The sequence below is a fragment of the Sceloporus undulatus genome, chromosome 2 (assembly GCF_019175285.1).
Source record: "Sceloporus undulatus isolate JIND9_A2432 ecotype Alabama chromosome 2, SceUnd_v1.1, whole genome shotgun sequence".
NCBI classification, from domain to species: Eukaryota; Metazoa; Chordata; class Lepidosauria; order Squamata; family Phrynosomatidae; genus Sceloporus; species Sceloporus undulatus.
Window position 1 is genome coordinate 289778656 of NC_056523.1, and position 16605 is coordinate 289795260.

Consider the following 16605-nt stretch of genomic DNA (forward strand, 5'->3'; position numbering starts at 1 on the left):
ATGCAGAGACTTCGCCGCCATTTTTGAAAAACAAAAATGGCAGGAGGAAGAGGAGGGCCCGCGGCCTGGGGTGGAGGGAGGCACAAGGATGAAGACCGCGCCCCGCCCCTGCCGCCCTCCCCTGCCTCCCCGCGGGGCTCCGCGCGAGCCCCCCGCCCATCCCCGCCTCCCCGCGGGGCTCCCGCGCGCCCCGCGGGGCCCACCTCCTCCTCGTGTCTCCTCCGTCCGGCCCCCAGGCCGCGCGGCGCATGGAGAGAGGGGAGGAGAAGAAAGAAGAGGAGGAAGGAGGAGAGGGAGGAAGGAGAGCAGGAGGAGGCAGCAGCAGGAGGAAGAAGGAGATGGGGGGGCCAGGAGAGGAAGAGCAGGAGGAGGAGAAGAGAGTGGGAGCAGCAGGAGGAGGAAGAGGAGATGGGGCAACAGGGGGCGGAGAGGAGGAGAGGAGCAGAGGAAGCAGGAAGGGAGTGGGGCAGCAGGAGGAGGAAGAGGAGAGAGGAAGAGCAGGAGAGGAAGAGGAGAGGGGGCAGCAGAGGAGGAAGAGGAGAGAGAGGAAAAGGAGATGGGGGCAGCATGGAGGAAGAGGAGAGGAAGAGCAGGAGGAGGAAGAGAGAGGTGGGGAGTGCCCAGAGGCCACATGTGTTTTGTTGTTTGTATTTTGCATCTTTTTAATTGCTAACAAGTCTCCCTGCTTGACAATGAGAGTGTGGGGTGGTGGTGGTGGTGGTGGTGGTGGGGATGAGATGGATGATGAGAGATGATTGATGATATAAGCCAGCTTGAGAGCATGAGGCACTGTTACTGAAGCCAAAGAGGTCCACCCTCCAAAGTGTGTTTTTGCATGCTTTTAATGCTAACAAGTCTCCCTTGCTGCTTGTACGATGATAGTGTGGTGGTGATGATGATGAGTCAGGTGTGGAAGCATGCAACTACTGTTTCAGAAGCTGAGAGAGTGTGATCTTGCACGTGTGTTTTGTGTGCTTTTAATGCTAACAAGTCTCCTTGCTTGACATGATAGTGTGGTATGATGATGATGATGAAATGATAATGATATGAGTCAGCTTGAGAGGCATGCACGCACTGTTTCTGAAGCCCAAGAAGTGTGACTTTCCAAAGTGCCTTTTCGTGTGTTTTTGGTTCTTTAATGGTGATATTGATAGCAAAGCCTCTGAGGCAAGGCCATGTAAATTGCTGTGATTTTTACAAACCCATGCGCAGTGAAGAAAACCAAAAGTCCCTTGACCAAGTACACACCTTCTGAGAACTACACTTGGTCAAGAACGGTGAACCACCTTGACATGTTCAATATGCATAGCCATGTTAAACCATGCTAAGGTTAACCCAAGGGTTTGATTATGGAATAGCCTCTGAAATATGCAAGAGGCCATGTTAAGTAAAGCCATGTGAAATGCACAACTGTGTTTGTGTATTTTGGAATGCGGTTGGGGGTGTTTGTCCCGAAAGGACCGAGGAGGAGAGGGCAGCACACGCCTCCCCTCCTTGCAGGGCTTCAGTGGAGGCTCCGCCCCGAGGGTGGCTCCGCCCCGGAGGGTGCTCCACCCCCAGCAGCATGCAGCCCGCCCCGGAGGTGGAAGCTCCACCCCCTGGCTTCGCCCCCGACTTGTTGGGGGACACCAACCCGGCCACAACCCCCGTCCCCCGGCTCCAAAAGGTTGCCTACCCCTGGTCTACAAGATGAAAGATGCAACAAAGGGATTGACTATTGTGGATCTGATCCTAACCAGCAGAGATGAACAGGATAGCATTACTGAGATCCTTCAATGGGAGTGACCATGTTTTTTCTGGAATTTGTTATACAGAGGAATGGAAAAGCCAAACATAGTTAGATATGTACTCTGAACTTCAAAAAAGCTGATTTAAACAGGCTTAGTTCTATACTGGGCAAGATCCCAGGTTCTCAATGAGAAGGGTGTTCATGATGCATGGGAGTTTCTTAAAATGAGCTGTTAAAGGAAAAGTTGCAAAACAATTCTAATAAGGAAGTAAAGTGGGCGGTGTCTGAAGAAACTGGTGGATATAGAAAAAACTTTCAGCCGACCTGAGATTTTAAAAATACATGTATAAGAAATGGGAAAAGGGGTAAATAGCAAAAGAGAAAAAACAAATGAATAGCCTGTCCTTGTATGGAGAAAAGAAAGCTAAAACTCAGAATGAGCTCAGGTTTTCTAGAACGATTTAGTCAGACTTCACCTGGGAGAACTGCTTATGATACTGGGTTGCCTGAAGAATAGAATATTAGAGTTTATTATATTTTCACACAGTTTAATAAATCTATTTTTGTTGTTTTAAACCTGTCTCTGGTTGGCTGTCAAGCCTGAACTGGAGCCAAGCCATACATATCAAACTAAGAACCCACACAACAACAGAAGCACAAGTCCACATTTGTAAGGTCATCCTGAGGCCCAGTAACCCAATCCAGCAAGGAATGAATTGGAGGAACAAGGGCAGGTTGAATGGTAGGGGTTGGAGTTTTGGGACCTACCTGGATAAAGGGTTCTGTCACAGAGGGAAACCAATATGGTCAGAGATCTGGAATCCTAGTTCTATGAGGAACATCTTAGGAAACTGGGTATGTTTAGGTTGGAAAAGGGAAGATTGGGAGGAAACATGATAGCCTTCTTTAAATATTTAAAAGGAATGCCATGTCATACAGATCTAATGAGTTTTATACTAAACTTTACAGTGAACCCTGTATGTTTTTTGATGCAAATATAGCAATACAATGCAAATGTATCAGTAAAGAACTTTAAGCTTTAAAAAGTTTATTTAACACCAGAACACATAGGAGTAGGGCAAACCTTTTAGCATTTTTAAAGGCTTGATGTCTTTTTTCCTTCAGCTTTCTGGGGAAATCTTAAGATTACTGAAGTGCTTTAAGTATTACAGGTTACAGCCCTGTTAAAACATACCTAGTGACTTAACCTACAAAAAACATTTGCAAACACTGTTCAGAAGCCTTGGTGTTTTCCTTAGTTTGTGATCTCCCAAAACAGTTTTTAAAATAAAGAGTGATAGAGGAATTCTCCTAGCTTTTTTTTTCTTTTGGCTTTAAGATAATAACACTTGGCACAAATCTACAGCATCTTTATTTCAGATGACAAGGCTATAGGCTTATGCCCAATAGATGGAATCCTTCACATCTGCACCACTTGCCATTCTTAAAACCAAGCCATTCATCATGTATTTTGGCCTGTAATGACTAGGGGGTTGGGATTAGATGTTGCTGGAAATGTAACTTTCCAAAGAGCCATGGCTTTACATCTCTCTCTCTCCCTGGCAGTCAAAAATTCGTAAGGAAGTCATAATGATTAATAAAGCCCACAACATGCCTTGCGCACTAAAAAAATTCAAGCAGTACCTAATACTTTTGGACTACAGCTCAATTTTTGCTGCTAAATTGAATCCAACAATCACAAATACAGAATACAGAATTTTTCTTGGCATAATATGAAACAACTGTTACATGTGGACATTTTCACAGGGGGCCTATTCATACAAGCATGTTTACAGCCCCACTGATGTCCATCTCGTGATAGAGTATGCTCGGCTACGAGGTATTCGAGTCATCCCAGAATTTGATACTCCAGGGCATACTGAGTCATGGGGAAAAGGTAAGGTATGATTTTGAAAGTTACTAATACTGAAAATGTTATAGAAACTTAGTAGCAAGCATGAAACAGAAAGCAAGATTAATAATTGCATTCATATGCAATTTTATTATGAAATATTTAAATCCAAAGCAGTTCACTTCCATTGTTCACAGTTTGCAGTTCATTACCACACTGCATATAACATAATTGGTTAGTTTTTTGTTTCCATTAGGCTTAAAAAATTTTCCTGATGAAGAACTACATATATCCTTGACATTGATCTTCTCAATTTTGTCCTAATAAATCTGCCTTTGTACCCTGTTACTGATTACCACTTCTCTTTTTTTGCTGTCACTTCCTATTGATGATAAATTCTGTCATCATGTAAAAATAGCATGTTTTCTTTATTGTTTGAAGCTTTGGAGGCTGCTGCTGGATACTGTGGACAGTACTGAGAGAATAATCTGACTTTTTATAAGGCAGCTTCTTGTGTTGCTATCATAGACAGCATTTCTTCCAATGGCAGCTAGTGATTAACATTTAGAAGACTCACTGAAATGGAAACAAATCTGAAAATGTTATAGAAATGTTACAGCCTTGAATGTAGAATAGAGCAAAAAGTGCTAATCTTTGGAATAAAAAATAGTATCAAGTAAAGGCTAACCTCCTGTGAGTCACAATTTTCCAGGTGTGATATTCTGCAGAAGTGTTAATTCACATTCAGTGTCCAAACTTTAAAAGAACCTGAAAAAAATTACTGTATTTTGCACTGCAAAAACATATTTAAGTTCTGGGAGTCATTGAAAAAAGCAGAAGACATACAAATTTTTATTTTGTAAAATAGCAAAGATATATCTTCTAAAGATAGTTTTTTTGTGTGTTCTGTTCAAGGGCAAAAAGATGTCCTCACGCCATGCTACAATGGAGAACATCCCAGTGGCTCTTATGGACCTGTAAATCCCATTTTGAATACAACTTACGATTTTATGATGAAATTTTTCAAAGAAATTGGAACAGTATTTCCTGATGAATACATTCACTTAGGAGGAGATGAGGTGGACTTCACATGTTGGTAATGTGTGATTTTAAATGTCTAAATAGATAATAAATCTGAAATCTGTCTATCTGGAAACTTCAGTTATCTAGGGCAGAATCCAAGCATACCCTGCTTTTTCTTCCTCGCTGTAGCCCTTTGTACTGTGCTGAAGTTCAGGTTTCTCTGAGTTTCTTGTGGTTTGTTAGAATCGGAAGTTACTTTCACAGTGTATAATTTGGGGAGAGATAAGCTCAGAAGCTCTGTTTGTATGCAGGAGTAAGCTTGGTGTTTTGATTATAGCAATTTTTCTGATTTATTAAATATGGAACTGATATGTCTCAGCCAAACCTATGAATGAATGTAAGATATATGTGCTTAATTTTACTGCTACAGCATCCCTAACAAATTGTTGCCCAGCCTCTGCTTGAATAGTTGTACTGAATTAGAGGCCACAGTTTCCTGAGACAGCCAGGAAATTTCTCCTGAGGATTAATCAAAATCCTGTAATTTTCACCCATTGGTTATAGTTCTGCACAATGAGCAATAGAGAAGATGTTCTCCATCTTCTGTGCAACAGATATTTAAACCACAAGATATTTAAAGGCAGATCTTGTATCTTATTGTAATCTTCCTTTCCTCAGGCTAAACATGTGCTCTTTCAGCTGTTCTTCATACAGCTTGGTTTCTAGACTCCTCTTCCAGTTGCATTATATTTTGTTATGCTCCTTTTTAAAAGGTGGTATTAATATTAGTGTCCAGCACTGGGCGCAGTGCTACAGATCTGGTCCGACCAGCACAGAATAGAGAGGAACTATTCTAAATAGAGAGGGTATAGAATACTGTTATTTATTCTTATTTTGCATTATGCCATGGTCAGTCCCTGACTTCTGTCAGGTTTCCTTGTTTACAATGGGGGGGGGGACTTGTGAACTCTGCATAAATGTATGTTGAAAGGTTTTGAGTTTAGATGGTGACATAGTCCTTTTCAGTACACCAGACTTCAGGGCATCCTATTTGTATTTCTTCTTCGTGGTCTCTGCGAATCACACAAATGGGTTATTTCTGCGCATGCGCAGCAAACTCGGAAACTTCTAGAATCTCTGGGCAGAAAGTCATGTAACTTTCTGCAGCCTCTTTGCAACTTTTTGGCGGTAACCCCGCCCATCCCGTATATAAGGCCCCTGGTGGCCCGCTCCTCTTCAGTTCCTTCATTCCGCTGCGTAAGCAGCTCGAGGAACTTCGCTCTGTTAGCATTTAGAATCTCTGACCATTCAGACGTTGACCATGGACCGGACTTGACCATTCTTTGGATTACGATTTGGACTTGTTCCCTCTTCTCCCGTTTTGACCGCGGACCGGCTTGACCACTCTCCGGACTCCGTTCACCACCCGGTAACAGCTTTCCAACCGCTATGGCTTCATTCAAGCAATGTATTAATTGCGGGGCCAAATTCCCCATGTCAGATGGGCATGACAAATGTGTCCTGTGCCTGGGAGAGGGCCATATCCCTGGGACTTGCAAACACTGCAAGGCCATGACAGTTCAGGCATTAAAGAATAGAGACCAAAAACTTAAAGCGTCTCTATATGACAAAGTTTTTCGGCCTGCGGCATCTGAAACCCAGCCTACAACTTCGGACGCCCCAAAAGCAAAATCTGACAAGGCTTCTAAGAGGGCTCATGCCGACAGGCAAAAGCCCCCAAAGGCTCCCAAGGAGGGGCGAGAGTCCAGGAGAGCCAGATTAGCGTCCCCGCCACCGAAGACTAGACATAGAGGCCCTCTGAGCACTGTGTCGGTCCCTCCACCAGACTCACGTCCTGTGGCTACTCCTGTTCCAGAGTTCTCCTCTGGTTCAGCCCTTCCACCACTTGAGCCGAGGGTCCTGATCTCTTCCCACCTCTCGGTCCAAGATCCTGACTTACAGATAGTCAATCTGGGTGATTCATCGGAGTCCGAAGGGGAAATTCCGGACTCAGACGCACCACTCTCGCCGCAGAGGCAGAGACAGCCCTCTCGATCACCATCCCGCTCTAGACGAGACAGAACCTCACCATCCCGTACCACATGGGACAGAACCTCACCATCCCGTACCATACGGGACAAGACCTCACCTCTCATAAGAGATAGAGCTATACTGGGAACTGAGGCCGACGAAGCCCTGGACAGGAACCGCTGCGATCGTTCCCCGTCATATGACCAGCCGGATAAGACCCTTTTTGACACTTATCCTGACCTGATATTTGACTACCATACGGGTCAATACTTGTTGCCGGTGGACGCAGACCATCTCCGCCGTAAAATCCCAGGCCCTACGAGAGTGAGGCTGCACTCGCCTCAACACCGCTCCACCCATGGCAAAACAGACGACCTGACCGGGCGTCACTCTCCAACCAGAGAACCGTCGCCACCAAGCCAAAGACACAGTAGATCTCCGTCCATTTCTTGCTCTTGTTTGATTTCTCCGTCGGGACAACTAGATGTGGAACAATCTATGGCTTTCGGCAAACAGGACGCCCCATGTCCGACGGATGATGTCCGTTCTTTTTCAGATAAAGTCATCAGAATGGCCAACGCCCTCAAGCTGGAGGTGTCCCATCCGGAGGACGACACACTCGATCCAGTAGAACGCCGCATTCATGGCTGTGCTCCTGCTCCTCCGTCCCTGGCTTTCTTGCCATCTTTAGAGAAAATTGCCAGGAGGTCATGGGATACACCGGCATCCATAGCCTCTACATCCAGAAAAATAGAGAACCTATATAGGGTCACCCCCTCGAGACCGACTTGGTTGTTTAATCACCCCAAACCCAACTCGGCCATTGTGGAAGGTTCTCAGACTTCTTTTGCCTCACGCCCCTCCTCATCACCTATGGACAAGAAGAGTAAGAAAATCGACGGCTTAGCAAAAAAGTTCTACGCCTCCGCTGCACTGGACATAAAGATTGCTAATTATGCGACATGCATGGGGGCTTATGTTCAGCTTCTTATGGAGAAGATGAACCCTGTCATCAGTGAGCTCCCAGATGACGAAAAGAGGATCATGATGGCCATCCGTAACGAAGTGCACTCGGTGGGAGGCCAGCAGATCATCTCGGCGAGACATTCCACTGACTGCTCCTCTAAGATCCTCTCGGGCTCCGTGGCTCTTCGACACTGTGCTTGGCTGCGTTCATCTGACTTGACCCCACAGGCCAAAGCAGTGATTGAGGACATGCCGTTTGATAGTTCTGGTCTGTTCAACAAAGAGACCGATGAGAAGTTGAGCTTCAGGTACAGAATGAAGACAGCAGCCAAAAAGCACGGCATGTCTGCTTCCAGCTCTAGACCCCAAAGGCAACGTTACAGTGGTCAGCGTAGCTGGTTTCATCACGGGCCACAACGTTTCCACCAGCCCGAACGACAGTTCCAGCCCCAGGACCCTGGTCATCAAGGTGGACGTCCTCGTTCCCCCTCTCACCAGGACCGTCGCCAACAGCCACAAAACCGCTACCAGCAGGGCTACAAAAAGAAAGAAACCATAGGCAAGAAACGATTCTGAAGTCCTTCTGCGCACTTCGTCACCTCCCCAGCAAATAGCCTACAGCCCTTCTTTAACACCTGGGCATCCATCACTACAGACTCTTGGGCTCTCAACATAGTTCGAAGGGATTATGCCCTAGAGTTTTCTGAGCTCCCCACCACCGGAGCCATCATTACCACCGTCCCCTCGGACACCCTTCTCGACGAAGTGTGCTCTCTCTTGGACAAGGGCGCTATCGAGCCTGTACACCCGTCTCAGGCTCGATACTGCTTCTTCTCTAAGTACTTTATTGTCCCCAAAAAGCCTGAGGGCCTTAGGCCTATTTTGGACTTACGGGCACTAAACTCCTTCATAATTTACAAACGCTTCAGGATGGTAACTCTCGCTTCTATTCTGCCACTCTTGCAGAAAAACTCCTGGTTCGCCACGCTCGACCTGAAGGACGCCTATTTTCATATCGCGATACGAGACAATCATCGCAGATTCCTCGCCTTCACCGTCGGACCAGATTTCTTTTGGTACAAGGTCCTTCCGTTCGGTTTGTCTTCAGCGCCGAGGGTCTTCACGAAATGCATGGCCCCCGTCGTCGCTTATCTTCGCCAGCAGGGGATCGTAGTCTTCCCTTACCTGGACGACTGGCTGTTCACCGCACCGTCGAGAGAGTCCCTCCAACACCAGATGGACTTTGCCCAAAACCTTCTGGCATCATTGGGACTTCGAGTCAACCTCGAAAAGTCACATTTGACTCCATCCAGACAGATCGATTTTATAGGAACACTACTAGACTCAGAGTCAGCCAAAGCCTACCTTCCACGATCCACATTTCAAACTCTGGCAACCGCTATACGAGCTTGCCTACGGTACAGACATCTACCAGCCCGTGTGGTGCAAGTAGCAATGGGACATTTAGCCTCCACAACCTTTGTTACACTTTGGGCAAGACTGCACCTCAGACCCGTACAATCTTGGTTCCTATCCGCCTTCAATCCAGTGAGGGACCAGCCAGACAAGATTCTCACCATCCCAAGAAAGGTCCAAACTTCCCTGAAATGGTGGCTCCAACCAGACAACGTCTGTTCCGGTATGCCCTTCACTCCACCCCAGCCAGAGATAACTCTGACTACGGACGCATCCCTGCAAGGAGGGGGAGCCCACGCAATGGGTCTGACTGTCAAGGACAAATGGACTCACAGGGAGTCAAGTCTCCACATCAACGCATTGGAGATGCTCGCGGTGGAAAAAGCACTCAGGTCCTTTCAGAGTCTACTCTCTGGCAAGGTGGTACTCCTCTTAACGGACAACACCACGACCATGTACTACCTCAACAAACAGGGAGGTACGAGATCAAGGACTCTCCTAGACATCACACTTCGAATCTGGGAATGGTGTATTCAACACAGCATCCTGCTTCAGTGCATCCATCTCCCAGGGGACGACAACGACCTAGCGGATCAACTGAGCAGATCCCAGATGACATGCCACGAATGGAGGCTACACCCAGAGGTAGTCGCCTTCCTCTTCCAATGGTGGGGCACGCCGACGGTGGATCTATTCGCTTCCCCCAACAATGCCCAACTAAAAAAGTACTGCTCACGGGTTCGTGCACCCGGCTCTCTGGGAAACGCCTTCCAATTTCAATGGACGAACTGCTTCCTCTACGCGTTTCCCCCCTTTCCACTGGTCACCAGAGTATTGGCAAAGATGTGGATGGACTCCACGGATGCGATCCTGATCACCCTGTGGTGGCCCAGACAGCCATGGTTTGTCCCTCTGCTACAACGAGCCCGAGATTATCTTCACTTAAAGCACCGGACCGATTTACTTTCCCTCCACGACGGACAAGTTCACCATCCAGAGATGCATTCTCTCCCATTGGTGGCATGGAGGATTCAATCCTGACTTCGCTTCCGCCAGGCGTACAAGATATAATTAGGGCAGCTCAGAGACCGTCTACCCAGAGGTCGTATGCATACAAATGGGACAAGTTCCTGGCCTTTCTACAAACCAGGGAGATCCCACCATCCCGTGTTTCCATCCCCATAGTCTTGGACTTCCTTATGACACTGACTGGGGCAGGTCTCTCATTGAGTTCTATTAAGTACTACCTGTCTGCCATCTCTTCCCACTATGTGTTTCGGGACAAGCCCTCCTTATTTAGAGACCCTCTCATAAAGAGGTTCCTTAAGGGATTTAATAACTTGCAGCCACCGGTCCTGGACCCTCCGCCGCAGTGGAGTCTGGACACTGTTCTGGCTCGACTAGTCTCTAAGCCCTTTGAACCACTAGCTACCACGGACTTGAGACTCCTAACTTGGAAGATAGCCTTTTTGGTAGCTATCACATCAGCCCGCCGGGCTGGTGAACTGTGAGCTCTTTGAATGGACCAACCATTTCTCCATTTCCACAAGGACAAGGTGGTTCTCCGTACAGACATTACCTTTTTACCAAAGGTAGTGTCTGCTTTTCACATGAACCACGACATTGTTTTGCCGACTCTGGCTCCTAATCCGACCACAGACTCTGAGCGCCAGCTCCATGCCCTGGATGTCCGCAGGGCACTGGCGTTCTATTTGGACAGAACATCTGCTTCCAGGCGTTCGGAGAGACTGTTTGTGTGTTACTCCAAAGCCAAGAAAGGGCTGCCGGTTTCACCACAGAGGTTCTCTAAATGGGTGGCCAACATCATCCGCCTCTGCTACGAACTGACGGGTAAGCCCTTACCAGGCCGGGTTAGAGCCCACGCAACAAGGGCGGTAGCAGCATCCTCAGCCTTTTTGACAGGGATCTCACTCAAGGATGTATGCAAAGCTGCTGTCTGGTCCCAACCATTGACATTTATTAAGCACTATAGGCTGGACGCCAGGGCCAGGCATGAAGCAGCTTTTGAAGGAATGAAGGAACTGAAGAGGAGCGGGCCACCAGGGGCCTTATATACGGGATGGGCGGGGCTACCGCCAAAAAGTTGCAAAGAGGCTGGAGAAAGTTACATGACTTTCTGCCCAGAGATTCTAGAAGTTTCCGAGTTTGCTGCGCATGCGCAGAAATAACCCATTTGTGTGAATTCGCAGATGACCACTCGAAGAAACACAGTTACAGGTGAGCAACCTGTCCTTCTCTACCATGTGGTGGGCCTTAGTAAGAAATACAACTTTGTTTCTTTCTCTTCATAGGAAGTCCAATCCTGATGTGACAGAGTTCATGAAGAAACAAGGGTTTTGGTATAGTTATTCTAAACTGGAATCCTATTATATTGAGAAGTGAGTTTCTTCTTTTGAGTACCGTAAGTCTACTTATCCTTTCAGTTTTCTCCTTTGTGTACTTACTGTGTTGTTGCTATCTACTTCAAATGTCCACAGTACTGTCATCAGCAATATATTTTGTCAGGGTAGGCTCAGGGGGTATTTGACTTGAAATTAACAAGCATGATGTAAATGCTTTCTCAGTACCATAAAAAAGCTCAGTCTGTTCTTAGCACAAACAAAATTACAGTCTAATATGGAATTTGGAATTAGTTTTCTTTGCAGATCCAGATCATGCGACATGAAAGTCAGATAAATCAGTTAATATTTTTGGATGATGGTGATGATGATGATGATGATAATTTTGGTTTGTATAACATCATATTTCGGATGATGATGATGATGATGATGATGATGATGATGATGATGATGATGATGATGATGATGATGATGATAATTTTGGTTTGTATAACATCTTTTGGAAAAGATGATATTCAACATCTTTGGCTGGAAAAGCAGTGATATTCATTAAATCATCTACCAGTCTTGTGTTCAAAAAGTGAAACATATGAGAAAATTCCCCTTCTTAAGCTGTAAATAAGTAGGTAAACACTGAAGAAGGAAGTATGCAGTAAGTACAGTGGTACCCTGGGATCCGAATGCGCACCGCGCATACGAAATTCCGGGTGTACGAACAAAATCCATGAAAAAAAAACTGTTCGCGGGTTATGAAGGTATTTCCGGGCTTACAAAATTTTTTGGTGCTTTTCGGCGCTATTTCGCACGAAATCGCGGCTTTTCCCCATTAGCGCCTATGGCTTTTTCGCCTTACGAAGATTTTCGGGTTACGAAAGCGGCGGCGGAACGAATTAATTTCGTAACCCGGGGTACCCCTGTAGTTCAGTAATGCAGAATGAGATATGATTGACAGCTTGGGGAGGAGAATGTCACAGGAACCTGTCTTCTACTGAGTGAGACCATTGGTTCATCTAGCCCAGTACAGTGGTACCCCGGGTTACGAATTTAATTCGTTCCGCGGCGCCGTTCGTAACACGAAAGATTTCGCAACCCGAAAAAAGGCTTTCCGCTAATGCTGGAAAGCCGCTAGCCGCGCTTCGCTTTTAAATTTCGTGCCAAAAAGCGCCGAAACACACCGAAAAAAATTTCATAACCCGAAAAATCTTTCATTACCCGGAACAGTTTTTTCCAAGCTAACTTTTTCGTACCCCGGAAATTTCGTAACGCGATCAATTCGTATCCCGGGGTACCACTGTATTGTCAACTTTCTCCTGGTTTTTGGACCGCATTTTTTCCTAGCCCTACCCAGAGATACTTAGTATTACCTTGTACTCATCTATCCAAATATTAACCAGGCTGTACCTGTTTAGCTTTCAAAATCAGGTAAAATTGCTGTGTTCATGTTGGTGTGGTAACCAAAGAGTATTAGCAACTTGCTATTCTTAAAATAGAAGTTAAGTACTTATTCATGTGCAGGAAATAGTGTAACAATAAAAAGAGTACTTCTGTAGTTTAGCACCTTAACTATTAGCTAGCCCGATCCCAAACCTTCCCTCTGCAGGAAGGGGCATGGATAGCATGAACAGCTGTCATTGACCAGAAGAGACCATATTTTGTGTCCTCTCAGTGTATCTTTAATATCTTTCCCATATCTCGTTTATTGCTTTAAGCTTCTTCAGGATCCAGTCTTACTAAAATATGGGATTATAAATGTGAAAAATGAATGATAGGGATATAACATTTTTATGACTCCTTTATTCTAGAATATTGGACATGATGTCTTCTTTTAAAAAGAAATCCATAGTCTGGCAGGAAGTCTTTGATAATGGAGTGCAGGTAAGATCTAAGAAATGTTACATTCTGTAATAACTTAGAAAGCATTTTCTTGTGCCAGATCTATTAAAAAGACACGTAGAGCTATCTACATGTATAAAAAGCGAGTGTACTTTGTCCACAAAATCTGATCCATAACATCATTATTCTATGCAGAGTCTGGAAGCTAGTGAGTTCTCTAAAAATTATATGATAGCCCTTCAAGGATGCTTCCCATTACACTGTTTTGGGCTGCAAAGAAACCATGCAAGACACACAGAACTTGGGGTTTGTTTAAAATCAGAATAAATAGAGATCAACTGCAACCCCATTAGGCTCCCAGGGGAGAAACTCTTAAGGCAGAAGGGGACAACATGCTTAGTTGTTGGATAGCTTGATGGATTTGTTTACAAGTCATGGTAAGTCTTTCTAGGCCAGGTGGGCAAGTATACAAAGGGTGGGCCAATATTACACATACACCACAGTGCCAGGGACTGCACCCCATATATCCAAGTGCACCAGAAGTGACATTGTATCACTTCCAGTTGGCACTTTTGCATAGTATTGAGGTGGACAAACCCAAATATCAATGTTTGGTAATATGCAAGAGTCAATATATATAAATAGATGGAATAAAATATGAGAGTGAACCAAAGTACAAGCAGTTTAGAATAGAGGCTTCTAGAAGAGTGGAATGCAGAAAGGGGGCAGATGTGAAGATATTCAAGGTGAAGCATTCGTCCAGGCGCCTAAAGAGAACAAAGAGCCTTAGTAAAAGACTGATAGAGAATGTAATTTCACTGGCAGAAGGGCGTCTGAGTGCTAACATAGCTGATAAGGGACAATGGGGTGTAGCCAAAAGGTATTTTAAAGTATATTTAAATGTATTCATGTATCTGTTCTATGATTGTTGAAAATGTATATGTTTAGAGTGTGAAATGCCCAATGATGTGATGAAGATGAATTTTCTTTGTTTGTTTTCCTATAAAGGTAGCCATTTTCTTTGGCTCAAGGCCTCAGTTTTGTTGGAATGAGAATTCCACTGGGGACAGCTGACTCTGAATAAATCTGAATTTTTAACTAAATCTGTCTTACTCTATTCTGTCAGAACCTTTTAAAGCTTATCATCCACAACAGTATGTTGCCCTAAAAGTAGGCATGGGGAGGGTGTTTCTGGGAAATGTAGGAGGATAGACTGCACAGTTTTTCTGTGATTTTGGATGTTTACAGGCAAAAATCACACTGAAACTTTTACAAACATAATTGGAGGGTCAGTGGACTGGTGGGGTAAATGTAGGATTCAGAGGTCACTAGTGGCCCAAGGTTTCCCCATCCCTGCTCTAAGCAGAGAAACAAACTACTTTTACACTCGCAACACAGTTATGAGTCCTAGGTTTATTTGTTTTTAAAAACACCCCAACTGACACAACAGGTTACTTTTCCTGTTCTAAGTTCTGGCTGTGTCTATTTCAAGCCTAAAGGAATGCAGCCACATTCTCATTTTTAAAAACCTGTTTCTTCTCTTGTGAATTTTAAAAACTGCATCTACATGTAGCTGTTACCAGCAAGGTAACAACTACGTGTAGCTGTTTTCAAAGCAACTTCTAAAGTGTGGAGGGCAGCATTCAACATGGTGCAGGTGGACTTTCTCCTTCTCTTCCCTGACATGCACTTCCCTTCCCACTCCCTATATTTTGGGTATGCATGAGATAGGGAGGAAAATCTTTTTTCCCTCCTGATTCCACTGATGGATCCAGTTCCATAATTGAAAAATTGTCATCATAAAAATCAGCACGCAGGTCTGAACATTACAGACAGAATCACAGTGTCCTGGACATAGCTAATAGAGGGAATGATACTAGCTTGAACTTAAACAAATCTTTTGTGATTGGATAATTGGGTAATTCTTCCCAGGGAATTTAGTTTCAGTCTGTTGAGGAATCCTCATGAGACTCAGCAGAGTTGGCATTGGTTTCTCATTCTCACTGTGCATGTGAATAGTGGGAAATAGTTAGCATGAATTTCTGATATTCCCATATGTCCCTACCCAATTCAGGTTACTTGACTTATAGAACATGAGAAACTTATATTGTGCAAGGAGGGGCAATTAGAGGTACCTAGAGTCATATGTGTGTAACAGCTTGATATGTCATCTGTTTGCTTACAATATGCATCGGAAGAGATGTAGGGAGGAAAATAGATCTTGTGTCGGGTGGATTTTCTGCATTCTAACAAACTTTTTCTTTCTTTCAGCTACAGCCAGACACAGTAGTTGAAGTGTGGATGCCAAGAATGTATCAAGAAGAACTGAGAAAAGTAACAAAAGAGGGGCATCCTGCAATTCTGGCAGCACCTTGGTATCTAGACATCATTAGTTACGGTCAGGACTGGAAGAGATACTACAGTGTAGAACCACTGAACTTCCTGGGTTTGTTGCAGTCTTGCAATTATCAATTTTTATGTGCTTAATCCAATCAAAATTGTCCATTTAAAAGTCCCATTGGTTGCACTGAAAGCATTGCATATACTTGCTGCTCAGCCTTTATGTTTAAATTAACAGTGTGCACCTGTATTCTTTCACCCATATTAAATCTCCAGTTTTTCAGTGAAGATCCCATTCTTGTCTACCGTAACGACGTAAGACAAACTGCTTCTGTGGAACAACTGATTGCAGGAAATTTTTCTTATTAAGTTCTGTTCCTGAATTAAGAGAATCATATTTGTGATTCTAGGAATAATATGAAATCAAAGCAACAACTCTTGCCTGATTACTTAGGTGTTTGTTGTTTCTTCTTGTTGATAGTGATCAGACTCACCCCAGTTATGACTCACCCCGGTTGAGCTTTTTATCCATGATGCATAATGGAACAGAAGCATCAGATAAGTTATATTTAGAATATGAAAAGAGGTTATTGTTGTTTTCCTTTTATTAAACACAGGATGCAAGACTCAGAAAGACCTGGTTGTTGGTGGAGAAGCCTGCCTTTGGGGAGAATATGTGGATGTAACTAACTTCATGTCTAGACTCTGGTATATTTATCTCACTACTTTTTCCCCACTACAAATATAATGGTTCTGATTAAAATTTACTAATGCTAATAATGTCTGATCGTAACCCACAAAGACTTCCATTCAGGTTTAAGTATTTAATTTTTTAAAGGATTTTTCTTTCCTTCTTTATTCTGTTTGAAAGTTTGAAAAGAAGTATTTTTTGTAAGATTACAAGCTATAAAGAAACTACCTGGCTGGCACCCTACCTATTGGTGACCATATTGCAACTAGGTGTTTGTTAGTCCCAACTACAGCAGAGCCACTAGATTAATGCAACTTAGTATTGGCATACCAAGTTCCCATTGGCTGCAATCCTGTAATAGTTC

General features: G+C 44.4%; 1 protein-coding gene and 1 pseudogene across 1 annotated transcript in view; one reads left to right on the forward strand and one right to left on the reverse strand.

Moving 5' to 3' along the window:
* LOC121920665 overlaps positions 1–16605 on the reverse strand; it is a 1182487-nt pseudogene that overhangs the window by 1128649 nt on the left and 37233 nt on the right.
* The window catches only part of HEXB (hexosaminidase subunit beta), a 38812-nt gene that overhangs the window by 19768 nt on the left and 2439 nt on the right, over positions 1–16605 (forward strand). The window contains 7 exon segments of the mRNA XM_042448479.1: positions 904–907; positions 3497–3626; positions 4497–4677; positions 11330–11416; positions 13180–13252; positions 15482–15656; positions 16168–16258. Of these exon segments, the coding sequence (XP_042304413.1) occupies positions 904–907; positions 3497–3626; positions 4497–4677; positions 11330–11416; positions 13180–13252; positions 15482–15656; positions 16168–16258 (741 nt within the window).